Here is a 26,748-nt window from a genome sequence, read left to right as displayed (position 1 = left end):
ACTGCCTGGTCCTTATCTTGTACATATTCCTCCCCCCCCCCCCCCCCCCCCCACCGCCGGGTCCTTATCTTGTACCTCTATTGTTGCCCCCCCCATTGCCTGGTCTTGACCCTCTATTTTTGACACCACACCACCTGTTCCGTATTTGTACCTCTCTCTTTGCCCCCAACCCACCCTGGTACGAATCTTGTACCTTTTTCTCTGCCCTTAGCTCCTTTCTTTTGCCTCTCTCTATGCCCCGATCAGCCTCATCCTTATCTTGTACCTACCCCTTTGCCCTAAGTGTCCCTGGTCCTTAACTGGTATCTTTATTTTTGCTCCACACCGCTGGGTGCTTATCTTGTACCTCTCTTGTTGCCCCCACCGCATGGTCCCAATTTTGTACCCCTTTCTTTGACCCTCGCTGCCTGGCACGTATCTCGTACCTCTCTGTTTGCCCTGCACCACCCGATACTTATCTTGTTCATTTGTCTCTGCCCCTCTGGTTCCTTTATTTTACCTCTCTCTTTGCCCCACTCCACCTCACCCATATCTGTACGTACCCCTTTGCCCTAAGGGCCCCTAGCCCTTATCTTGTACCCCTCTCTTTGCTCCCCACCACCTGGTCCTTATCTTGTACCTCTCTTGTTGCCCCCCGCAGCCTAGCCTTTATCTGGTACCCCTCTCTTTGCCCCCCAATGCCTGGCTGGTATCTTGTACCTCTCTCTTTGCCCCTCACCGCCTGGTCCTTATCTTGTACCTCTCTTTGCCCCTCACCACCAGGTCCTTATTTTGTACCCCTCTCTTTGCCCCTCACCGCCTGGTCCTTATCTTGTATCTCCCTCTTTGCCCCACGCCGCCTTTTCCTTATCTTGTACCTCTCTCTTTGCCCCCTTCCCTCCCAACACCACCTCCTGGTCCTTATCTTATACCTCCTCACTCTTTGCCCCTCACCGCCTGGTCCTTGTTTTGAACCTCTCTCTTTGCCCCTCCCACACCACTCCTGGTCCTTATCTTGTACCTCTCTCTTTGCCCCCACTGCTTGGCTGGTATCTTGTACCTCTCTCTTTGCCCCTCACCGCCTGGTTCTTATCGTTTACCTCTCTGTTTGTCCCATACTGCCTGATCCTTATCTTGTACCTCTCTCTTTGGTTCTTGGCGTGCCACCGGTGCCACCAGCCTCGCTGCTCTCTAGCTGCCACACCCCCTGTGCCTCTGTGCTGCTCCTGGACCCTCCTGTAGTGGGTGCCCCGTGGTGCCGGGGCCCAGGTGCTGCTCAGGGTCCGGTGTGCCATAGCAGCACCGGGGCTCTGCTGGGTCTGGTGTCTCAGCACCCTCCCTGGGCGCACCTCCCCGGCTGCTCGTCCTCACCCACCAATACCCACGTGCACCTGCCATCAGTACCCCAAACCCTGCATGGTGATCCCTGGCCAGGGCACTCTTGCGTCACCCAGGACACGGAGTCGGGTTGCAGGGCTCGAGGCTGTGATACAGTTACATGTTCCGGAAGCAGGGTTGCATCACCCAGTGCTTAGCCTGGAAACTGACTTGCATCACCCGGTGCATGAATGGGACAGATGCAGGGCTGGCATGAATGGGGTGCAGGGTTGCATCACCCAGCACATGGGTGGCTGGAGGCAGGGTTGCACCCCCTGTGTCTAGGTAAGAAGCAGGGTTGCATCACCCCGCGCACTGATGGTTTGGATGCAGGACTAGCTAGGTAAGAAGCATGGTTGCATCACCCAGCGCACGGAGGGCTTAGATGCAGGACTAGCTAGGTAAGAAGCATGGTTGCATCACCCAGCGCACTGATGGCTTGGATGCAGGGCTAGGCGTATCCCCCTGTGCCTAGGTAAGAAGCATGGTTGCATCACGTGGCTGGCCTGGATGCAGGGCTGCACCCCCTATGTCGGAAGCAGAGTTGCATCATCCAGCGCTGGGATTGCCTACCTGTGCTCTGCTGAGATGCAGGGCCGCACCCCCAGGTTGCTTAGGATGGAAGCAGGGTTGCATCATCCACCGCATGGCCCGGAGACACGGCTATGAAGGCAGGGGTGCAAGGAGGCGTCGCCCAGCGCATGTCAGTGGCAGGCTCGCGTCAGCTATTGCTTAGCTGAAACGCCCTGTGACTCGCTGGGAGGCAGGGTAGCATCAGCCGGAGCAAGGACCTCGAGCTGCATCAACCGGTGCTAGCCGGGACGTAGCCCTGTGCTTAGGTGGGGAGCAGGGCTGGACGGCCCGGGAGCAGGGCTGAACGGCCCGGATGCAGGGTTGCATCACTCAGTGCAAGGCTGGAATGCAGGATCGCGCAGCTCGGAAGCAGGGTGTTACTCGGTCCCTGATATGACACACAAGACTAGTCCCTATTGCTCACCCCCGGCGCTTACCTGGGCTCAGGGGGGAGGTCCTCGGAGCCGGAGTGCACGGGGAGGCCTCGACACATCGACAGGTGCAGCAGGCACAGCAGGCTGATGTAACCCAGGGCAGCAGGCAGCAGCGGGGCCTTCATGGGCAGGCCGGGGAGAGTCCTGGTCCGGGAGGGGAGGAACCCCGCGCGAGCACGTGCAGGTCGGACCGCTGAAAGACAATTTGTGAGACATGAGCAAGAGAGAGGCGGGAGGGCGAGAGGAGATCAAGGAGGGTGAGGAGGGCAGCCAGCGGCGAGAGGGGGAGGGTTGGGGGTGAAAAAAGGAGGAGAAGAGAAGGGGTGTGTGCGGGGGGGGGGACAAAAGTAAGTATGTGAAAAGGAGAGACAGGGTTAAAAGGAAAGGAGACGGAGCAGATGGAGATGAGGGAAGACACAAAAAAAGTGCGGGAGAGGGAGAATAGAGACAGAGGGTTGGGGAGAAGCAGAAAGAAGTGCGCAAAAGAGAAGGGAGAAAGGAGAGAGAGGCCAGGGGCAACAGAAAAAGAGGAGAAGTGAGGCATTCACAGAAATGGGAGTGAAGTTGAAGTAAAAGACGCGAGAGGAGAAAAAGAAACGAAGAAATGGGCGGTAAATTAATACAGAGGTAGGTGGAGTGCAGACTGTGGTCACTGATTTTGACTCCCGACTTAAATGAGTTGAAAGAAGGTGAACCCATGACAGACTTAACAGGTAAGAACTCTTACAGAGCAGGCAGGACGCAGCGGCAGCTGAGACTGCGAGTGAACTGGAGGCAGCGTCCAGGGAGCTCCACGTAACAGGCTGCGAGTCACCGGCGTGTGGAAAGACAAGCAGCCCGGGCCACCGAGGCAGGAGAGAACGGGATTCAAGTGCGGGAAAGAAGATTTCAACCCAGAGAACGAGCAGGAGTGGTGGGAGTCTGAGATTGAGAGCGGGGTAGGGACAGGGCTGGCGAAAGATGAGAGAAGGTGCAAAGAAAGTAAAATCGTAGGACAAGGGGGTAAAGAATCAGGACAATAATACAAGAAAAGATACAGAGAGCAGGGGAAAGGAAATAAAACAATATGAGATGAAAGAAAACAGAAGGGAAGGAGTTAAACATAGTGGTGAAAGGAGGGACCGAGTAAAAAGGTTGAAGGAAGAACAGAGCAAAAGGTAAAAAAAAAAAAAGCAAGAGTAAAACAAATCATAGAAAATGTCTTCAGAATAAAAATTAAGAAACTGGAATTAGTCGAAAGTGAGAGAACTAAAAAGCGCAGGCGAAAGCAACGGCGAGAGGGACAGGCGCTGTTGAAGAGGCACAACGAAAGAAGTAAACAGCCGGTGCACGTGCTCTTACAACTGTCCAAGGCGCTGTCAGACTGCATTTGTGTGGCGGACGCGCTGCGCTGTGCGTGTACCCAGACGGGCTGCTGCACCGGGGGAGGTGTGTCTGCAGGGAGGGGGCCGGAGACACCCTCGCGCTGCACACTCTGGTCTACGAGCCTCAGATCCCAGGCTGCGAGCCCCGAAGAGTCAAAGCCCCACACTGCGTCAGAGCGGGGAGATCTCACCCCCTGACATCTGCAGACCCCACGGAATCACCCCCGGAAGCCGGGCCCTGGCCTCATCAGTGTGTACAACGTGAGCCCCAAAACAATCCGCAAAAGCCAGAAACATGCATATGTCAAACAAATACCCAAATTACGAAAGATCTTTTTAATTGATAAACACAACTAATAAACATAGAAGATTGGAGCTTTTCAAAATATGGTGTTATTTCTAAAAGAGAAAGCGAGGCTCCAACATGCAAGCTGTTTTATTTCTTGGTGTGTGTGAGGGCTTCGATTGAGGCAATCAGTCGTCCCCATTCGTTTCTGTGTGCTGTAGTTACCTTCTCCCACCAATCAAGGTGAAGAGAACAAGTTAAGCGATTTAGATGTGGCAGGCGGCCCACCATCCACCAGAGCGGTGAAGCTCATCTCCTCCACCATCCTGGCCTGGTTGCCCAACACCAAATTTTGAGATGACCCCAGGCCCTGTGATGATATTCATTCCCTCACAGGAGCTGCACCCATCACAGAGGCTCCTGTCTAGGGAGTAGCCAGAAACATAAAATAGCCCCCGCTTTACACCATGTATCACACGGTAAAGCTCTGAGTGAGCAAGTGAAGGAAGAATCTGGCAGTTGATCTGAAGATTCCTCCCCTATAGGAATTCTCAAATTCTTAAATTTCGTTCCCTTCTGCCATACTTTTTTTTCCATTCTTTTGTCCTCTTCCCATTCGTCTTTCTGTCTTTTCCCAACTTGCTTTCATTCCTTCCTTCCATTCTTTATTCACTTGTAACCATCATTCTTACTGTCTCGTCCATCCTTTCATATTTCTTTTATTCATCCCTCCTTCTCTCCATCTTTCTCTTTTTTCATTCCTTCCTTTTTAATCCATCATTCATCCTTCCTCTTGCTAGTTTTAAGCCCATTCACCAATCCACTCATCCTCCTTTCTTTCCATCCATCATTTTATCTTTTCTGTCAATTCCCTCATCTCTCTATTCATCCTTCTCGCTTTTTCATTCCTTCCTTTTTCATCCATCATGCATCCTTCCTCTTGCTAGCTTTCCACCCTTCCATCAATCCATCGATCCTCTCATCCTTTTTTGTTTCTGTGCATCACTTTATCTTTTCTGTTGTTTCTTCAACTCTATTCATACTTCTCTTTTTCATTCTTTCCTTTTTCATCCATCATTCATCCTTCCTCTTGCTAGCTTTCCACCCATCCATCAATCCACCAATCCACTCCTCCTTCGTCCTTTCCATCCATCATTTACCTTTTCTCTCAATCTCCCATTTTTCTATTCATCCGTCTCTCTTTTTCATTCCATCCTTTTTTATCCATCATTCATCCTTCCTCTTGCTAGCTTTCCACCCATCCATCTATCCACCAATCCTCTCATCCTTCATCCTTCTTCCTTTCCTTTCCATCCATCACTTTATCTTTTCTCTCACTCCCCATCTCTCTAATCATCATTCTCTTTTTCATCCATCATTCATCCTTCCTCTTGCTAGCTTTCCACCCATCCATCAATCCACCAATCCACTCCTCCTTCGTCCTTTCCATCCATCATTTACCTTTTCTCTCAATCTCCCATTTTTCTATTCATCCTTCTCTCTTTTTTATTCCATCCTTTTTTATCCATCATTCATCCTTCCTCTTGCTAGCTTTCCACCCATCCATCAATCCACCAATCCTCTCATCCTTCATCCTTCTTCCTTTCCATCCATCACTTTATCTTTTCTGTTGTTTCTTCAACTCTATTCATACTTCTCTTTTTCATTCTTTCCTTTTTCATCCATCATTCATCCTTCCTCTTGCTAGCTTTCCACCCATCCATCAATCCACCAATCCTCTCATCCTTCATCCTTCTTCCTTTCCTTTCCATCCATCACTTTATCTTTTCTCTCAATCCCCATCCCTCTAATCATCATTCTCTTTTTCATTCCTTACTTTTTCATCCATCATTCATCCTTCCTCTTGTTAACTTTCCACCCATCCATCAATCCCCTCATCCTTCTTTCTATCCACCCGTCACTTTAATTTGTCTCTCAATCCCCTCATCTCTATTCTTCCTTCTTTTTCATCCTTCCTTCAATCATCATCCATTCTTCTCTCCCTTTATCCTCTACCCCTTTCTCCACCCATCTATCTCTGCATCCATAAATTGTCTCCCATCCTTCTCTCTATCCCGCTTCTCTCCACCCGGCCTCCCTCCCTTCCTTCCACTGCAAGAGATCCTATTTATGAGCTTCTTGGAGACCAGAATGTCTAATTAAAGTCAAATATGCCATAAACAACTTTAATGTTTCACAGAACTGCCCAGTGACACCCAACCCCCCTCAAGCTTCTAAAATGGGTGTTAATGACGTCCCGGCTCCTGTGAAGCCACTAGAGAGAGATTTTTCCCAGTGCATGGAGATCATTCTTCTTTTTTTCTTGTTCGTGACCAACAGCTTTTACCAGGAAGCAATGGACAGAAAAAAGGACATTAGACCCTCTGTTGTAAATAGGGTGGGCGGACTGATGTTGTTACTCAGACAGGCCTTGGTCCATTAGAGTTTGGTTTCTGATGGCACAGCCCAACTCAAACTATAGCAGGCGGACCTGAGGGGTTTGATGGACACGGTCTCCATTACACGTGTGATGGAGTTAATTGTCCGCTAAACTATTAATCAGGTCCTTAATGTTCAGCCTCACAAGTCAAGTTTCTTCACATTTAGAGAGCATTTTCAATATTTCAATTTTACAATTGTGTGTGTGTGTGTGTGTGTGTAGGGAAACTTAATGTAAGCAGTGTGGGCCGTCTTGTGTCACACTAGTGTATTAGTCTTCTGAAATAGAGACTGATATGCTCAACTTTTAGTAACCCGCTGCTTAGGAGCCACATCCAACTTTATCATTAGTACAACAACTGAAAAAGGAGCGTAAAATGTAACATAAGTATCACTTAATTTGAGCACTGGAAAAGTTCCAAGTATTACAACATCTCCAATAGAGTCAGGTAAATTGAATTCAGTTCTTCAGGAGTCTTGTATTTGTGTTCAAATCCAAATGCATTGATTCTTTTATCAAACAAAATTCAATCAGCCCAGCCAAAGCGTTTCTGAATAAATAGTAGGGTACTATACCACCCGGATTTAAGACTTTTGCTCTGAAGACATTGGATATGAGAGAACATCCTGTATCACGATGGGATAATTGACTCATGGATTGCCCAACCCTGATGAAGTCCTAAGGGACAAAACGTGCTGGATGGGCTGATTGACTTTTGTTTTGAACTTGCCATTAAATATTTGCAGCACGCAAAAGTGTCCGAGTGGTTCCTGTTGATTGGCAGAGACTTTTAGAAGTGTGTGTGTGTGTGTGTGTGTGTGTGTGTGTGTGTGTGTGTGTGTGTGTGTGTGTGTGTGTGTGTGTGTGTGTGTGTGTGTGTGTGTGTGTGTGTGTGTGTGTGTGTGTGTGTGTGTGTGTGTGTGTGTGTGTGTGTGTGTGTGTGTGTGTGTGTGTGTGTGTGTGTGTGTGTGTGTGTGTGTGTGTGTGTGTGTGTGTGTGTGTGTGTGTGTGTGTGTGTGTGTGTGTGTGTGTGTGTGTGTGTGTGTGTGTGTGTGTGTGTGTGTGTGTGTGTGTGTGTGTGTGTGTGTGTGTGTGTGTGTGTGTGTGTGTGTGTGTGTGTGTGTGTGTGTGTGTGTGTGTGTGTGTGTGTGTGTGTGTGTGTGTGTGTGTGTGTGTGTGTGTGTGTGTGTGTGTGTGTGTGTGTGTGTGTGTGTGTGTGTGTGTGTGTGTGTGTGTGTGTTTTTATATATATATATTCACTGAAAAAACCATAGGTTTCAGGGGCGTTATAGTTAGTTGGACATTTCACTCGTACAAAACCATTGAAATTCCCCCGTTATAGTTATTTCAGCTAACTATAACTCGCGCGCCCGCAATGCACTGCTGATGACGTCACATATTACATCACTCATGACATGGTCACTGACATCACTCATGGCATCACTGATGACATCTCAAATGACATCCTTTCTTGCACTGGTATGCCCCCACTTTTTTCTGAACTGCTGATGTGCTTTGACTGAGTGTGCCCTGGGTCCCTGCCAACCAGGTACCCAGGGCCTGTGTTCCTTCCCTAAATGCTGTGTTGAAACTAAAACCCAATTGGCATCTCTGGCCACCTGTCAGCCCCTAGTAAATGGTACCCTAGGTACCCAGGGCATGGTGACCAGAGAAGACCCCTGAGGACTGCAGCACTTATTGTGCCACCCTCAGGGGCCCTGTACCCTGACACCCACACACTGCCTTTGCAGGCTGAGTGTCTAGGTACAGAGCTAAACCAAGAGTCGACACAGCACACAACCCTGTGAGCCATGCCCACAGAACCCACTGCCCTGGCATACTTCAGTCCCCCCTCTAGCTGGGTGCCCTATGCCAGAGGTGTGGGCACAGGTGCATGAGCCTTGTGCCCCTACAGTACCCAGGGCCATTCCTGGGCACTGTAAGTGCAGTGATGCCATTAAGAGTATATGGTGCTGGAAGAATGTCATTACGAACTCCGCAGCACCATAATGGCTACATTGAAGACTGGCAAGTTTGGTACCAAACTTCTCAGCACATTAAACCCGCACTGATGCCAGTGTGGGATTTAATGTAAAATGCACCCAAGGGCATCCTAGAGATGCCCTCTGAAAACCTAACCTACAATCCACGTCTGGGCTGAGTGGCTGCAGAGGCTGCCACACAGCAGACATGTTGCTGGACCCCTGGGTAGAGAGCCCCCTGCTCTCCTGGGCCTGCAACAATGCACATCCTGGGTGAGGTGCTAGGTCTCCTCCCCCAGGATGGGCAGGGGGTAGCTTCAAAGGCATGCCGCCTCTATGAGCTTCTCCAGACCATTTGCTGTACACAGCAACTGGCCCCCACCAGTTCTGACCCCCACTCTGGCGGGAAGACTGGCGGAAAAAACTACGTCAGGAAGGGGGTGTGCCAGCCTGTGCCAACCCCACCCCTCAGATGGGGGAGACGAGGTGAAGCACGACCCCGGGCTCCGGCCATCTTGAAGATGGGTAGCCCTGCCCAATCTCAGCTAGGCTCCTGCCCCCCTCCCACAGGAGAGGAGCAGGCTAGGGGGTGTACCCACCCCAGGACAGGGACCTATTGGTCCCGGCCCTTGCCCTACCTGTAACATCCCTAAATTCAGTATTTAGGGGCACCCTGAACCTTCCTTCTTCAGATCCCGATACCAAAAGAAGAAAGAAGATCGAGAAGAAGAAGACCCGCCGCGCAGGTGCTAACAACGGGACGACAACTGACTTGGCCCCAGCCCTACCGGCCTGTCGATCCTGGATCCTGCTTCTGCCTAAATCCCGCCGACTCCTGCGGACAGCAACCTTGGGACACCCAGACAACCTGCCTGCCTTGACCCTCTTAAAGACTGGGACTCCCATTAGCAGAGGTTCTCCTGCAACAACCCCCCTGGTGCCAGCCAGGAAGCTACGGACCAGCCCACTCTGCACCCGCCGAGCCCGGCCAGTGTCCGAGTGATCTAAGACCACAAGGACGTCCCCCTGGCGACTGGGACCTGAAGTCCAGTGCCCAAAGGCCCTCCTCGACGAACCAAACGACACCTGAAGACTCAGAACCAGGCCCCCCCCCCAAACCGCGACCAGCTGAAGGTAAGCTTTTCCGACACCCAAAGACACCCCAGCACCCGGCGCCCTACAGCCCCCTGTGCCTCCCTTTGGGGTACCTACCTGTTCTCCAAGATCCCAACTTACCTCACAACGTGCTGGTCACCCCTGGAGAGTCTCCGCCCGAGCCTGCAGCCTTTGTTCCCTTTTGACCTTTTCCATTGGATAACATTGAGCACCCGACGGCTCAAAAGCACCCTGTACCCAGCCGCCCGAGTACCGCTGGCCATGCCACCTTTGTCCTTTGCCCTGAGCAAGTGACCAGGAGCCCAGCTCCCACAGCCGCGTGGCCTGCTAGCCAGTAGCCACCAACCGGAGGCGCCCCGTTCCCCATTGGATAACATTGGGCCTAACTACCTCTGCACCCGGCCGCCCCAGCGCCGCTGAGGGTGAACCAACTGTACCTACCTGACCCTGGGGGACCCCTGAGTCAATGCCCAGAACCACAACTTCACCAGTCGAATACTCACCAGGAAACCGGTAACTCACTTACCTGCCATTGAATAACATTGACTGGTTTGACTCGAAAAATCTTCGTGTCTACTTTTGAAAACTTGAAATATTCATATAAAATCATCAGAATTCCAAATTCCGAAATACTCCCCTGTGATCAGGAGAGGAGCCAGTACTGTACCTTGTAGCCCATTGCTGAAGCGCAAAAGTAATCCCTAGCGGTTTTACTAGTAAGTTGTATTTTCTCCATAGGAATCTATTGTCTGCTTTTCTATGAAATTTCTTCTTAGTGTCTACTTTTGAAAACTAGAAATATTCTTTAAAAATCATACAAAATACTGAAACGTAATTACTTACCTGTATTGAGTTGAGATCCCAGTGTTGGCCCCAGGAGACCAGTACTGGATTACAAAAGTAACAAGATCGTACTGTACCTGCAACCTGAATTTTCTCCCATTGGATAACATTGCCAGATTTCTGTTGAAAAGTTTCTAAGTGTGAACTTTTAAAATAGCTTTTTATTCCTGAAAAATCACCACCATACCTAAAACGTTTTTTGCTAAACTGTTTCCAGCTTAGACCCCAGGACTGAACCTAGGCTCCAGTCCTTGAATTACCAAAGTAATCTACAAAGTAATCACCTGTGTTTATATAAGGGAATCCATTGAGCTCAATGCTAAATTGTGTGGAGAATTGTGTTGCCTATAGCAACCCCTGTACCTATTGTCTTTACAAAGTTTATTGCCTTTCTGCAAAGTACTCATCTGAGACCTCTCATATTGAGAGCAGTATATTTTTGATGCGTGTTGGTTCTAGAAATAAAACAACTATATATTTTGATATAAAAACAATTGGCCTGGAGTTCAGTCTTTGAGTGTGTGAAACATTTTGCTGACTGAGTGTGTACAACAAATGCTTTACACTGTCCTCTGGTACTGCCTTACTGCTCAACCAAGCTACCACTTTATAGAGTAAGGTCACACCTGGCTTTAACCTCTGTTATACCTCTGGGGTTTGTGGACTCTATGCACACTGTACCTTACTCTGGTCCAGTATATATAGAGCCACTTTCTCACAACATCACTGATGACATCATCCGGTGAATGTGTGTTTTTCTGAAAATTAAATATGTTTTATATATGTATATCTCAAGGTCGATAGAAGAATAAATGGGTATATAAGTGTCTAAATGGATGATTTTGTTATTAAAAAAATTGATTGTATAACTGACTGATTTAGTGAATACATGGGTTAGGGAGTAATGTTTAAATATATAAGTATCTGTATCAGTCTCTCTGTGTATAAGTGGCTGCATGGGTTGGTGAGTAGCTACATGAGTGTCTACATAGGTTATTAGTTGTTTTTTTGAGTATCAGTATGAGTGTCTGTATGGTTCGGTGGGAGGTATTACGCAGTGCATAGATGCATGAAAGAGTGACTCACTGTTTGTATGTGTTGAAGACAGCATGTGTGCAGGACTGAATAGGTGGATGAGTGTGTGTATGGGTGTGTTAGTGAATGAATGGCTGTCTCAATAGTGTCTTTATGAGTAACTACATATGTTTTAAACTTGTATATGTGAGTATTGGTGTATATAAGTGAGTATATGTGAGAGCGAGAGATTGGAAGAGTTCCTGTATAAATTAGTATATGTTTCTATGAGTGATTGCTTAAGAGAGTAAGTATGTGTAAGTTTCTGTAGCAGTAAATGTGGTGGTGTGTGTATAACTGTATATGTAATCTAATGGATGTTTGATACTTTGTTTGCATGTGTGACTATGTGTGTGAGTAACTCTATGGATGAGTGTCAGTGTGTAACAGGATGTATAGGTGTATGAGCACACATGATGAGTGAGTACATGTATGAGTGACTGTATAGGACTGTTGGTGAATGAGTGGATGTGTGTGTAGATCTTGGAATTACTAAATAGGTGTGTTGTAAGTGGTATTGGTATGTCCATTGTTTTGAAAATGTTTGTTTCTATTTTTGAGTGTGTGTATCCAACGTTATATTAGGGTGAGAGGCGGTCTGTCACTCTATCAGAAGGATGATGTCATCAGTGATGTAATTTGAGATGTTATCAGTGATGTCATGAGTGATGTCACTGACCATGTCATGAGTGATGTAATGTGTGACGTCATCAGCAGTGCACTGCGGGCGGGCGAGCTATAGTTAGCTGAACTAACTATAACAGGGGAATTTCAATGGTTTTGTACCAGTGAAATGTCCAACTAACCATAACACCCATGAAACCTATGGTTTTTCCAGTGAATTTCTAAGGTTTTTTAAATGCTAATTTCTAGCTATAACGTGCCTGAAACCTATGGTTTTTTCAGTTAATTTCAAAGGTTTTTTAAATGCTAGTTTCTAACTATGCCTACAGAGGTAGGACATGTGAAGAAAGAAGAAAAACACACAGAAAGAAGAAAAAGAAATGCAGAAAGAAGCAACAGAAGTCCTCAAAGACGAAGAAAAGTGCAGGAAGAAGGAAAACATGCAGAAAGAACAAACAGAGGAGCAGAAAGAGGCCTTGTTGCAAAATCACCCTGTACCCTTAACTTTTTCCGATGGGTACTGGTGGTAACTGACTCTGACTAACCAGTCATAGAGCCAGTGGTATGCTAAAAGACACTTAGAATGCAGTGAAAACACCTACATACACTAGGGAACACTATGCATTGGGGTACCCCTGTGATTACCATGGCCTCCTCTGTAGGACCCTAGTTCATAATAGGGCAGGGGGATTAAAACTACCTTTAAAATGCGCCACAATGCGCGTTTGCACACTGGTGAAGGGAGGGGGGCTGAGCTGACGTGTGCAAACACTCCCTGTGGCTGTTTTAATTTGGTGGGTAAAGTCCCCTTGAATCCTGAGTGTCCCTTGGGTCAAACTAGCCCACCAGGTATCTCCAGTTAGCGCCACAGTGCTGCGCAGAGAGGTGTAAAAAAGGGCCCGGCCTTGACCACCTCTCTGCAACGCAGCGCAGTGGCGCTTACTGGAAGCCCCTGGTGGACTAGTTGGCCCCCAGGGGCCATCAGGATTGAAGGGGAATTATTTCTCCAACTTAAAACGTGCCACAGGGCATGTTTGCACAAGTCACCTCAGGCCCCGCCCCTTCCCTTCCCCACTGTGTAAACACGCCCTGTGACCGTTTTAAGTTGGGAGATTAAGTCCCCTTGAATCCTGAGGGTCCCTAGGGTCCAACTAGCCCACTAGGTACCTCCAGTAAGAGCCACAGAGCTGCGTTGCAGAGAGGTGTATAAAGGGGGACGGCCTGGACCACCTCTCTGCAACGCAGCGCAGTGGCGCTTACTGGAAGCATCTGGGGGCGCGTTTGCAGAGTGCTGCAGGGAGGGGGCGGGGCCTCTGGCGCGATGCCGGTCTTTTTTTTTTTTTAAGAAGGGGGCTGTGTGGCCCCCTTCTTTCCCTTTTTATCGGCCCTGGGGACCACATCCCCCAGGGCCTGACCCCTTTTTTTTATTACAAAATTGGAAGGTGGCCATGTGGCCCCTCCCTAGGCCATAATCGGCCCGGGGACCCCATCCTTCGGGGCATTGCCACTTTGTTTACTTTCTTTTAATTTTTGGAGGGGGGCTGCGTGGCTCCCCTCCTCAGGCCATTCATGGCCCCTTGGACCCCATCCCCCGGGGCCGGCCTTTCCCTTTTTTTTTCCCCCAAAAATGTATAATTTGGGAGGGGGGCCGCTATGGCCCCCCTCCTGGGCCACTTATAGCCCCGGGGACCCCATCCCCTGGGGCCGGCCCTATCCCTCCGGCTCCCCGCGTCCTGCGGGAGCCGGCATTGTTTTTCCACACGGGGAGCTGCTAAGATGCAACTCCCCATGTGGAAAAGCAATCTGCTTTGGTATTTGGAAGAGAGAGCAGGTTTCCTGCTCTCTCTTCCAATTACCAAAGCAAAGTTTGCTCCCGCCCTGCCATAGCAAACTGCAGTGTCCCGGGGGTGGGCACCCCGGGACACTGCAGGAGCCGGCCCTGCGGGGTGGTGGTCCCCAGGGCCATGACAGGGCTCCAGGAGGGGCGGCCTAACATTACAAAAGCCCCAGGGAGGTGGTGGTCCCCGGGGCGTGTGGGGGGCTCAAGCCCCCTCACACAGGTTTTTAAAAAAAATAAAACACAAGCCCCGGGGGGTGGCGGTCCCCTGGGCTGCGGGGGGGGCTGTGAGCCCCCCTGCAAATTTTTTCATAAAGCCCGGGGGTGGCGGTCCCGGGGCTTTGGGGGGCCGTTGAGTCCCCGCACCCATTTACTTTCAAAGCCAGGGGGGGAAGGGGAGCCGTCCCCGGGGATGGGGGAGCTGTGAGCCCCCCCGCACATATTTTTGCAAAGCCCCAGAGGTGGCGGTCCCCGGGCGGGCGGGGGCCCTGAACACTCATGGCGGGGGGTGGGCGGGGGCCCTGAACACTCATTTCGGGACGGGCTGCTATGTCAGGGCGGGCGGGGGTCGGGGAAGCCTGATTGCTCCCGGACAAGGTCGGGCGGGCTGCTAGTATATATATATATATATATATCCATACTAATATTATAAATAGAGAGCCCAAACCTTTGAAGCGGGTAATCTCAGTAACCACAGCACCAATCACAACACCCAATACAGCGTTGGAAAGGGCAGTTGCAGCCCCCGGGACCTGGCCCACCTGGGGCTAAATATTAACAAAGCGAGGTAGCCAGCGCTTCGTTATTTTTTGGGGCGTCCGGATCCGCGGATCCGTCGCACATTTTGCCGATTAAAAAAAACAAACCTTTTTTTGGGACCCCCTAAGCAAGCCTAGGGGGTCAGGATGTTTCTACCTTGCCCCCTTTGCTCTTTTTTCACATTTGTTTGACTGAGTTCTTGTGCCTCGGTTCTACCGAGGCACAAGATGGCTGCCAACATTTCCTGCTTTGGAGTGTTGACAGTCAATTAGCATGCAGCTCGTGATCGAGAGGGCGCGCAGATCCTGCACGGCCATAGATATCGAAACTTTTTTCATTTTGATTTTCTCAGCAACTACTGAACCGATTTACACCATTTAACAAAAAGGGATCTTTCTGAACCAAGGGCTACCTTTTTCACAAATTTGGTGTAATTCTGTTCAGCAGTTCGTGCTGTAGCCGTGTCTAAAGTTTCCTACGGGAAATTGCATGGGGAAAACACGTTTTGGGACCCCCTTTTTTCTCGGCCTTTGCTTGACGAATCACCCCAAAACTTTCAAGATAGGAGCGGACCAGAGCACCCCACGAGTTTTGAAAATTTTGCGAAGATTCGTCAATCGGCGCAAAAGTTATTGGGAATAGAATGTTGCGATTTTCCTATGGATAATAGGTCCTAACTATAGCTATCTACTGGCGGCCACCAGTAGATAATATATATATATATCATGTGATTAAGGCCTCTTTAGGCTGAAACGCGTTATGGCGGTATGGTGTAGAGCACAATAAAATTTCACGCACCAGTTCTGGTTCTCGCCTCGTCTTTGATGCCAATCATCTTTGAGACGTCCCTCTGCCTCATATATATATATCCATACTAATATTATAAAGAGAGAGCCCAAACCTTTGAAGCGGGTAATCTCAGTAACCACAGCACCAATCACAACACCCAGTACAGCGTTGGAAAGGGCAGTTGCAGCAGAAGGACATAGGCTATACAGACGGCCACCATGTATATTTAAAAGGTAAAAGAACCGTGCCAGCAAAGTAGTCCCTGTGGGCGTGTCTGCGTTCTGCTGTGGGCGTGTGCTGGGGGCACGACAAAAGCTCTGGGTGTGTGGTACGTTCTGCCCTTCATGCCATGTGAGTCATAATTGCGCCGCATCAAGGGGCACGCTAGGGGCGTGACACGCTGGGGCCGTGACAAACGCTGTGGGCATGTGTCCGCGCTGTGGGCGTGTGTCCGCCCTTCATGCCATATGAAGCGCCAATTACGCAATTGCGCCGCATCAAGGGGCACGCTGGGGGCGTGACAAACGCTGGGGGCGTGTGCTACATTCCGCACTTCATGCCATCTGGGTCGTACATTAATCAGATCATCTGCTGTGGCCCTGTGCTGGGGGCGTCACAAAGGCGTTCACCTCGAAGCGTGGTAAGTAACCATTCGAAAGACTCCCTTGGGGGACTGCCCGTTGTCTCACACATACTGGGGGTGCCGAATGCAGTGTGTGCCTTGGCCTGGGTGTGGCTGAAAGGGCCGAACGCAGTGTGTGGCTTGGCCTGGGTGCGTCTAAAAAGCACTCGGGCCGAAGTGCGTCGGTATGGGTCATAAAAAAATAAGAACAGCGGGAAACAATCATTCAAGACTCACACAATTCTAATTGTTAGACGGTTGCCGCTGGCCCTCAAGCGGGGGCACACGCGACTGAGCATGTCTGCGGGGACAATTACTGCAGCCTCTCATGCGCGCTGTTACTGAACTATCACATTAAACCAAATTACACGTGCCTGCTAACATCAGCCAGGGCTGTAGCTGGGCTCAGGCGGCGGATCACTACACTAATTACATGCGCCTGCTAACATGAACCAGGGCTGCAGCTGGGCCTCAAGCGGAGGGACACGCGCCTGCTAACATGAACCAGGGCTGCAGCTGGGCCTCAAGCGGGGGAACACGCGAATGACCGTATCTGAATACACACATTACACACATTCTATTTCATACCCGGACAACGTCGGGACGTGCTGCTAGTATATATATATATATATATATATATATATATATAGAGAGAGAGAGAGAGAGAGAGAGAGAGAGAGAGAGAGAGAGAGAAAGAGAGAGAGAGAGATAGAGATAGATACATAGTTCATTACTCAATATTATTTAGTTTTCTAAACTGTCTTTGGGCCCCTGAGTAGGCTTTGCGGTCCCTCATTCACATACCACAGTTTAAGAACCACTGATATAAAGTATTAAACTCCATTCTATAAGCTAGTGGTAGCCACTGCAAAACTGCAGCAGGGAAAGCATCCGAGTCACAGTGCAAGTTCTAGAGCATCAGAATCCACGCACAGAATCTGGAGGCACAGATACACTGGGACCCAGGTGGGGCAACAAGGTCCACGCTGCAAGTTGTGCTACATCAGGAGCCACGAGGCAACCCTAAAATATCAGCGCCCTCACTGCAAGTTCTTGAGCCCACCAGGCTACCTCTGGCGCATGAGAGCTCATTAAGTGCTGTAAAGAAAAGAGCTCAAGCCCACACTGCAAGCTCTGCTTTAACAACAGCCATACTGAAATGTGCAGGTCAACAGTACCCGTGCTGCACACTCTGTGAGCACAGAGCCCATTATCTAAGCTTTTAGGTCAATGGACGTTTCCATGTAAGGTCTGGAGCCTTGAAGCTCACACTGCACGCTGTGTGAGCACCAGAGCCCACACTGTAAGCTTTTAGGTCAATGGACGTTGCCATGCAAGGTCCGGAGCCCTAGAGCTCATGTTGTATGCTCTGTAAGCAGCAAAGCTCGCACTGTAAGCTTTTAGGTCAATGGACGTTCCCATGCAAGGTCTGAAGCTCTAGAACTCACGCTTTGAGTATGAGAGGGCTCACTGTAAACTTTAGAGAACTAGAGTCCACAAGGCAACTTCTGGGGCTCCAGAACACTCGCTGCAAGCAGCGTGCACACCACAGCCCAGTGTGCAGTCTTAGATCTCCAAAGGGGACACTGCCGGCTCTGGAGCATGAGTGCACCACCAGTCTCCCAGAGCCATAACTGCAGGCTCTACAACACCAGAGCTGCTCACACACCAGACTCTGGGGGACCAGAGCTCCCATTGAACGCTCTGCACCACCAGCCCCCACCCTACCCTTTACCCGTCCCCTGTCTTCAGTGTGCATATGCGCAGCTGCTGCAGATTACCTGCCGAGCGTTGGGTTCCTCGAGTGGATGGCCCTGGAGTCTGGGCCTTATCTCTGGGGCAGGGGTCCGTCTGCAGGTGAAGAAAATGACCCCGAGGCCGGAGTCGGGGTTTCGATCTTGGAGAGCTCTGGGCCCCGGGGTTCAGGTCGCCGTTATTGTGACTGCTATGGCTCTCGCGCCCTAAATGTCTGCAATTTTTTCCCGGGGTCCCTGGTTTCTTGAGAGGCGGCCTCTCCAACGCTCAGTCCCACAGTCCTGAATCCCAGTGGTCTGACCCTGTGACCTTCAACCCTTGGAGCTCTGATATTCGGATCTTCGATTCCAAGTGTTCTTTTGCTCTTATTTCGAGCTTCTGGTGTCCAGGTTCTGATGCCTGTATGGTTCTGATGCCTGTAAGGTTCTGATGCCTGTAAGTCTGATCCTCAGAGCCCTGACACACACTTGTGATTCGTGGAGCTCTAAAACTCGGTTCTTTGATTTCAGATGCTATTCACTCAGTCCCAAGCTCTGATTCTAAGACCTCAAAAGTGATCTCTGGACATCCGAATCTGGACTCGACCCCTGTTTCTGGTCCTTTGATTCGCAGAGTCCTGGCCCTTTAGCTCCAATCCTCAGTGATCGTATCCCTGAAGCTCGGATTCCCAGAGTTCTGCTCTCCAGAGCTGTGATCCGCTGAGTTCTGCCCCTTTAGCTCCGATTCGCAGAGTCCTGACGCAGAGTCCGGGTCGGATCCCTCAATCTCGTATTCCGATTCTGATCGCGGAGCTTTGACCCGCGACGGCACGATCCCTGCGAGCCTGCCTGGCGGCGCTCCCTCCCTCCTCCTCCTGAACGTCTCAAGCTCGGTCTGAAGTCAGGTCTGGATCCGCAGGTCTCTGAGGCGGGGTTAGCACCAGGAGGACTCACCCGTCCTCGCTCGCCGCTGCCTGCCCTGGTCCCGCCGAGCACAGCAGGCTGTTCCCTCCTCTCCTGGCCGCTTCTCCGCTCCTTTACCAGTTCTGGACCTCAGACAACCGGCTTCAATCACGCCTCTCTGTTACTGTACTGTAGCTTTTATGTAGCGCTTCAGGTACTATTGCGCGGCGTCGAAGCGCATTATTAGACAAGTGGCATAACACACAGAAAGGGTTTCCATAGCTGGGAGGGTGTTTGCAGTATTTGTTGTGTGAACCTTTGTGGGAGCGCTTGGAGGTAGTGCTGTGATCTTGGGGTGTAGCGCCTACCTGTGTGCTGGAGGAAAGGAGTGCTAGAGACAGACGCGCAAAGGTGTCATTGTAGTTAGCTGGTGGTAATGGTTTACTTTGCAGGTCACGAGTTATGCTTATGAGTTCTTCGTGTCTTCCAATTTATTTCCCATGATGCCTCCTGCATTTGGGGTAAAGGTTCCGAGGGCCTTGTATAGTGACCACTGAAGTACTTGCTAAAGTGCATAGTACAAACCGAACCGCCTCTTGGTGTTTAAAACGTGTGTTTTTCTATCATCTATTCCGAGTGAATCTTTTTAATCAACCGAGGAAGGATGAAATGCTGAGTCCGTACTTATATAGGATTGACACTTGTGACTCACAGGTGACGCAGTCAAGGGCGTTGAGGCAATCTGTCGGTCTTAGGTGTGATGTATTCCTATAGGTTCTGAATCGATCCCCCTATTCCTGACCCTATTCTGGTTAACAAACCAACAAGTTAACTAGCAGTAGGCCCATGAGGCAGCAAACCCCCATGATGCAGATACCGTTATCTGACGAAGCCACACTACGGCACAGGAACGTGTTATCTGATTAGGTCATAACGCTTGCGATCTAATTAGACAAGCGATATTCCTCCAGCCCCTGATAAGGCATACGGAGTTCTCATAACAAATCAAACCTATGACAACCTGGGAAAAACCCTGCGGCCATTGTTTTGATTTCACCGAGAACTTCAGCAAAAGAATGTGCTAACGACCTGGTCGTATGACATCCTTATTGACGTATCTATGTCCATCCTTACGTCAATCTCGGCACCTTAAAGGTATAAATATTACCGATATTGCCCTATGCAAACACACGCGGTGGTGACGAGACGGAGCAGCCATACTTGCCGAAGCCCAGAGCAGAGCAGACCCCGCTGGCGCAGCCCCGCCTTCCTGACGCGCTGAGAACGAGACGCGCTGCTTTCTCCTGCCGAGAAATCCAGCACCGGCGTTTCCGGGTAGCCCTCGCAGGCAGCCTGGAATATCGAGAGCAGAGAAGAGAGATACCATCCCTCATTCATTCTAACTTCCAGGTACAGAACTGAATAACCCCTCACAGAGAATTCTTTAGTCAGTCACTTGGCAAAAACAAACTTAACTTAAACTGTAACTTTCTATTCCCGCCCACGTATTAGACTTAGGTCAGGTACACGGGGTAGGCTTAATTAGAAACACCAGTTGAGTACGTTTAGTCAAATGTATATGTGTATGTAATATATTTTATTCATTTTAAACCTTCATATGGCTTAGAAACCATATCAATGTTTTTACAGTATTATTTTATACTTCTGCTTCTAATGTATGCACTTTACTTAACCATAAGTATTGCAATAATATCGATCCATTTCTCTTGTACGAGAAAAGAGACTGATCAATAAATAACACCTTTTTATTGAACACGCCCGTCTCTTCCTTTTCTCTACATTCTGATGAGACTAAGAATGCACGTACTGACTGAGTAAAATAAATTGCCTTTTGTTCACACGACTCTCGAGATACACTCTTGATTAGGGGAGAGCAAAGTTGTCATGTTCTATGGTTGTCAGAAACTAAATCCCTTCTTGTCTAATCAGGGAAGTTAATTCCTTCCTGAACATTCGAGAAAGTTTCTAGTGAACTCTGAGCTAGCTGGCAAACCTAAAACTTTAAGTCTAATATCGACAGTAGTAGACCTAGTTAACGTCTGTCTAGGCCTATACTATTGAAGGTATTATTCCAATGCGCAGAGCCTATTGGGATAATAGGAACTACACTACATGGCGCCCAACGTGTTTGGAAAGGGCGATAAAACTAACGTAAGACATTTAGAGTAACTCAGTCGTGCTTTCTCACTCAGACCCCTTTTTTCCCATTATACTCCAAAGACGTCTGGAGTGGGTGAAAGGTCATATCCGCCAGACCTCGCAGGAGGGAACTCCTATGTATGGTTCTTGGTATAGTCAACGTTGAAGGATACACAGTTCCAAAATATTGTGCATCTAATCTTTGTTTCCATAAGAAACCTGATCTGCAAACAAAAGAAATAACCATCCTGTCGGTAAAATGGTAGACAGTGATGAGGAAAGAGAGGCAGTTAGATTAGCAACTGAACTCGCAGAAGCTGATACTGCACTACAAAATGCAGACCCGGAGATAATACTCATCCCGGTCATCAAAAGGAAATCTATAACCTTAAAACTTATAGAAAACGGACTGACACCTAGAGGTGGCACAGTCATATTCGTAATTGAGGCACACGAATATCGGCAGACAGAGGTATACTATTCATGGATACATTTTCCAGCAGCAAATGCTGTAACAAAGTACTTCCACTATTACAAAATAGAGGAACCTCCTGAAACGTACACTCCTTTCGAGGAGGTGGAAGTACCACTCAAATTTCAAGAGCACCTGCTCTTATTTGATGGCGCCCTAAAACATAATAATCACATCACCAGGCTCGGTCCTTTAGGTAGACCAGGAGCAACGTGGCCGGTCCTAGCCGGATACACACCACATCCAGACATCGATGGGATGTCTGCAGCAAACCTTTTAACACAGCTAAAACAACTAATAAAAATACACAGACAATTAGTCCAGTATGTGATGCGGACTTCAACAATTCAGCCAGCGATTAAAATTCCACAGCAGACCCCTCACCAGGGGAACACAAATAAAATTACACCACAGAACATACAATCCTGCCTAGGTAAAGTACCGGCTAAACGGGAACAAATACCATTCTGGTTGGCACAAAAAATCACCCAAATAGAGGCGGTGTTTTCTGACACCACCCCATTAGAAAAACACAGGATTCTGACTATCTGTCTTCCAATGGGAATCGCACCACACATTGAGGACTGTGACACTTGGGGTACAGTCTTCGCTTCCATCTACACAAAAACGCACGGTGTTCCATCCATTTCGGTAATACCAGATGTGCTAAAACAAATTCAAGACGAATACGGTCCAGAACCCGCTTTAACTCTTGGTATGAAATTACTAAAAGACTTCAAGCAGGTCTCGGCTATATTATTAGCCAACATAAAAGGTGAAGCAGCAAACGTGGCGATCCGCCAGAGGTTAAAGGAGACAGATATAGCAGACCAACCAGCTGAAATTGCCAGAATCATAGAAAAATCCTATGAGGAACTAGGTAGAGATAGTTTAGGTGGAATACCAGTAAAACCACAACTGATTGAAAGTCCTGAAAAAATATTTTTTAATAATAACTCAACATCACAGAAAAAGAGCTGGGATGGAAACAAACAATCCAATCCTAAAGAAAAGAAATTCCAGTCCAGAGGAAGGTCTCCTAGGCGAAGAGAAAAATCTCAGAACCAAAGACACAGGTCACCGCAGAGTGACCCCTCTGGGAAAAGATATAACCTTAGAAATAGGGATAATATAAAAAAGCCTGATAGATATCAAGACATTGATACACGTCCCTCTCAATCTTTTCAGACTTCCTCGCAGAAATCGGAAAGAAGAGGACGATCAGAACAAAGAGAAGAGCACGCCAAGTCCAAAGACAAGGAACCTGCTCAGCTAAAAAAGAAATTACAATTTCCAAAAAAGAAGGTAGCCAGTATCAAGGTAGTTAACAATGCCGAGAATACTGAGGACACAACTGAAAAACGGAGAATGGGCTCAGACAATGCTAGACAGCGCAGCAGAAGTGAGCATAGCTCGCAAAGTCCTTATGAATCATCTGGAGACAGTGGACACGAATGAATATCTTCAAGTGGAAACGGCAGACACCAGAGTTAGCAAACCTCACAAAATATACGAAATAACATTACGTATAGAGGGAGATAAGACTAGAAAAATAAGGGGACTATTTTGGGATAATCTCTCCAAGGGCTATGACATCCTTCTAGTTGAAAAAGACTGGCCACCAGAGTTTGTCAGGGAGTGCCCTGATGGCGAAGAAATAATTATGCCTGCCTTCTCAAATCACATCCCAATTCATAAAAAATACACACTTGCCAGAAAGTGGGCAGTAGCTCAAGCTCCTGCTTTATATAAAAATCACGTAGGATGGGATGAGGACTCTCCTCCTCACAAAATCCAGTTAAAGTCACAACCTACTGCACAAAGGCAGTACACAATTAAGCAAGAAGCTAAAAAACAGGTAAAAGAAATCCTAGATCAGCTAGAATACCAGGGGGTGATTGAAACTTGCACCTCACAAATGAACAACCCTTTGTTTCCGGTCTCCAAACCAGACAATTCATATCGTCTAGTTTTGGATTACCGACACCTTAACTCATGTTGCAAAACTTTTGCAGTGCAAAATTCGCATAGTGCTGCACTAATGAATAACATAGTGCGCAAAAAATACAAAACAACATTAGACATTTCTAATGGATTCTTTTGTCAAAACATAGCACCAGAGAGCAGATATTTGTCTGCGTTCTCAATAAATGGCACTCAAAAACAATTCTGTCGGTTAGCCCAGGGGTACAAAAAACAGCCCGGGGGTATTCTCAGCGAGAGTAACAGAATTACTACAAATATATGACGACGAAGCATTATCGTATGTCGACGACATATACTTAACAGATGATGACTTGGAGACTCACTTGAAAAGAGTGAACACCATAATACTTGGGTTTGCAGCAGAGGGTTACAAATTCAACTTTAAAAAATCCAGAATTGCCCATCTGACAGTCCTGTTCTTAGGATATGAATTATCAAGTGAAGGTAAAAGCCTGGCTGACAATTTTCTAGAAAAATGTGCCGTCCTCCAAGCACCTAGAACACTAAAAAACCTACAGTCAATTCTAGGCTTCCTAAATTTCGGAAGAACATACATTGCAAATTACGCAGAAAGGGTCAAACCCCTTTATGATCTGATAAAACCAGATTTTAAAAGATCCAATTGGACTCAAATACACACAGAAATTCTGAGATCCTTACAAACAGACATGCTAATTAAAACAAAATTAGAAACACGTGATAACACACGCAATCTTGTGATTCGAGTCATCCCAGGGAGATGAGGATTCACATACCTGACCTCGAATGAGGGAGAAAAGGTACCAATTGCATTCAAATCACACTTGTACACTAAGGCTGAAATTAAATTCAGCCCAACGGAAAAAATTCTAACTGCAACACAGACAGCTATAGCAAAAGAACGAGCCCTGGCACAAGGTAAACGAATAATAATCGTGACACCGATACCAGCCTTAGAGGCTGTAACAAAAGCAAGCATTCTGAATGCTAAAGCGCTCCATCCGAGATGGATACAATGGGCTAATTCTCTTGCTGCAACAGACGTGGCGTACGAATTTGATCCTTACTTAAAAACACAAGAATTTCTCCAATATGAATTTGAATGTCCTCCACCTACCGAAATTCTGCCTCTAGAACACTACGGCTGTATAATATATACAGACGGATCAGCACAACCCGCAGTGGAGGGTAAGCAAGCTTACAGTGCTGCGTGCGCGATCGTTAAAGGTCGCTGGCACGAAGGAAAATTTAAACCATCAATCACTAAAACACAATCTTTAGGAGATTGTACAGCTCAGCGAGCTGAACTACTGGCGTTCAAGATGGCGCTTGAAAATACCGATCGAGAATTCCCCACACTCATAGTGTGCGATTCGTATTATTGCGTTCAGTCTTAAAATGAATACTTGCAGATCTGGCTTCAGAATGGTTTCAAGGATGCGAAAGGTGGCACAATCAAGCATAAAATGCTCTGGGAACAAGTAGTTCTTTTACAAAAAGAACTACCAAAGACTCACGTGATACATACGCTGAGTCATCAACGTGATGGCGTTCACGTTGCAGGGAATTCATTGGCTGATGAGGCCGCGAAGGCAGCTGTGCAAACGGCTTCCGTAGCTGCCATCACCCGGTCAAAAACAAAAATAGACAGCGAAATATTACAAGCTGTCAGCGCTACAGAAAAGGATTCGATAGAAACACTCCCGAAAGGCTTTCCTGTAAAATACTCATACATAACTGATACAAACAATGTTCCTTTTGCTCGAATCCCTGGAGTGGGGGATAGGGCAATTCCAAACATGGAACATAGGTTAGGACTTATAATAGCGGCACACGAAGGGCTTGCTTCTATACATGCTGGCGTCTCAGCCACAGTATCATTATTAAAACAGAGATACTGGTGGCCACAAATGAGAAGACAAACAAGGAATTATGTTTTAGAATGTGAAATATGTCAAAAAATGAAAGTATCAACGGTGAGACGTCCAGCACAGACGCCCCTTCTAATCTCGGATAAACCATTAGCCTGTGTTTACCTAGACCACTGTGGTCCCTTACAAAGGGATGGTAACTATAAATATATCTTGGTTGCAGTGGACTCATGTACGAGATTCATATGGATGTGGCCCCACCGAACGGCTGACGCCAGAACTGTTATAAAAGATTTGCGAGTCTTTATCGGCACATACGCAATTGGCATGCTGCATTCAGACCACGGTCCTGCTTTTAGCTCTCGGGCTTATAAGGAGGCCATGGTCAGCATGGGCGTGGCATTGCGGTACTCTTGTCCATTTCACCCTGAGGGGAACAGAATTGTTGAAAGAAAAAACCGTGACATAAAGCAATCTATAACGGCAAAGGTATTAGGTTCGGGAGCTGGGTGGGTCAAACATCTAATAAGTGTCCAACGTAGTCTAAATAACTTGCCAAGAAATTCTCTGAAGGGATTCAGTCCGTACGAATTATTATTTGGAACTAGGATGTTGATCTCTGACCTTGATAGTCAGACTTCAGTGGTGAAAGAAAAAAGCTTTGATATGAAAGACCGTTTGGCTATTTTGCAGGACTTAAACAAAACAAGAAAAGACCTGAGCAACATAAAGTTGAAACAACAGCCAACAACCACTGAAGAACCACCACATGTCCCAGCAAGACCTGTCTGGATTCCAAAAGTCGGGGATCTAGTCAGAGAAAAGATCGCGGTAAAGAAGGAATTTGGGCCTTCTTACAGAAAAGCAGTTCCTGTCTTGTCTGTCAACGGGACAAGATCAGTTGTACTACCGCCACTTGCTGGTAAAAAGGAGAACCGAGTTGTATCCATCGACCTGGTAAAACCACAATCATGTGGCCGATAACAAATAGTAGGCCAAGTGGACTCCCAATAAGTAGCAGAACACCAAGGTTTGCTACCAGTACAGAGGTTCTAAATAAGAGGTTAATCACTTTCGAAACACCTACAAAAGAACAACAAGGACTATGCAACAATGCAATGGAACTTAGACCTCTGAAAACCCAAATAAAAACATTTAGCAGAGACACACCAATCTATAATGAAGTACCAAGTGCAAATGCAAGAAACAGTGATCCTGAACCAATTGGAACAATTGATAGAACTGCATCCGGCTACTTCATAAACTTCGATGATTCCTCCGAAGGCTTCAGTGAATCAAAGACACAGCCATCATCAAAAACCTTTAAAGATAAAGCTAAAGAACTTTTGAAACAATTGAAAGAAACATATCTGGTTTCTCCATGGCTCGAATTTTGGGTGGGTTTTGGTGCATTTATCCTCATACTTTGGCTCATCATGGTACTTACTTTGGGACGCTTCATTGAGGGAAAATATGCTAAAATGGACACAGCAAGTCAGAAAATCAACTTGATCCTCAAACCACACACATCTTCACACATCGAGA

General features: G+C 47.8%; 1 protein-coding gene across 1 annotated transcript in view; it reads right to left on the bottom strand.

Annotated features, from left to right (window-relative positions):
• Positions 1-2,579, bottom strand: part of ADM2 (adrenomedullin 2) — a 142,339-nt gene extending 139,760 nt beyond the window's left edge. The window contains 2 exon segments of the mRNA XM_078677868.1: positions 2,367-2,551; positions 2,553-2,579. Of these exon segments, the coding sequence (XP_078533994.1) occupies positions 2,367-2,551; positions 2,553-2,579 (212 nt within the window).
• Positions 2,580-26,748: the final 24,169 nt, after the last annotated feature.

The sequence above is a fragment of the Lissotriton helveticus genome, chromosome 1_1 (genome assembly GCF_964261635.1).
Source record: "Lissotriton helveticus chromosome 1_1, aLisHel1.1, whole genome shotgun sequence".
Taxonomy (NCBI): Eukaryota; Metazoa; Chordata; class Amphibia; order Caudata; family Salamandridae; genus Lissotriton; species Lissotriton helveticus.
Note: the sequence above shows the minus strand (reverse complement) of the source record. Positions and strands in the feature narration are given on the sequence as shown.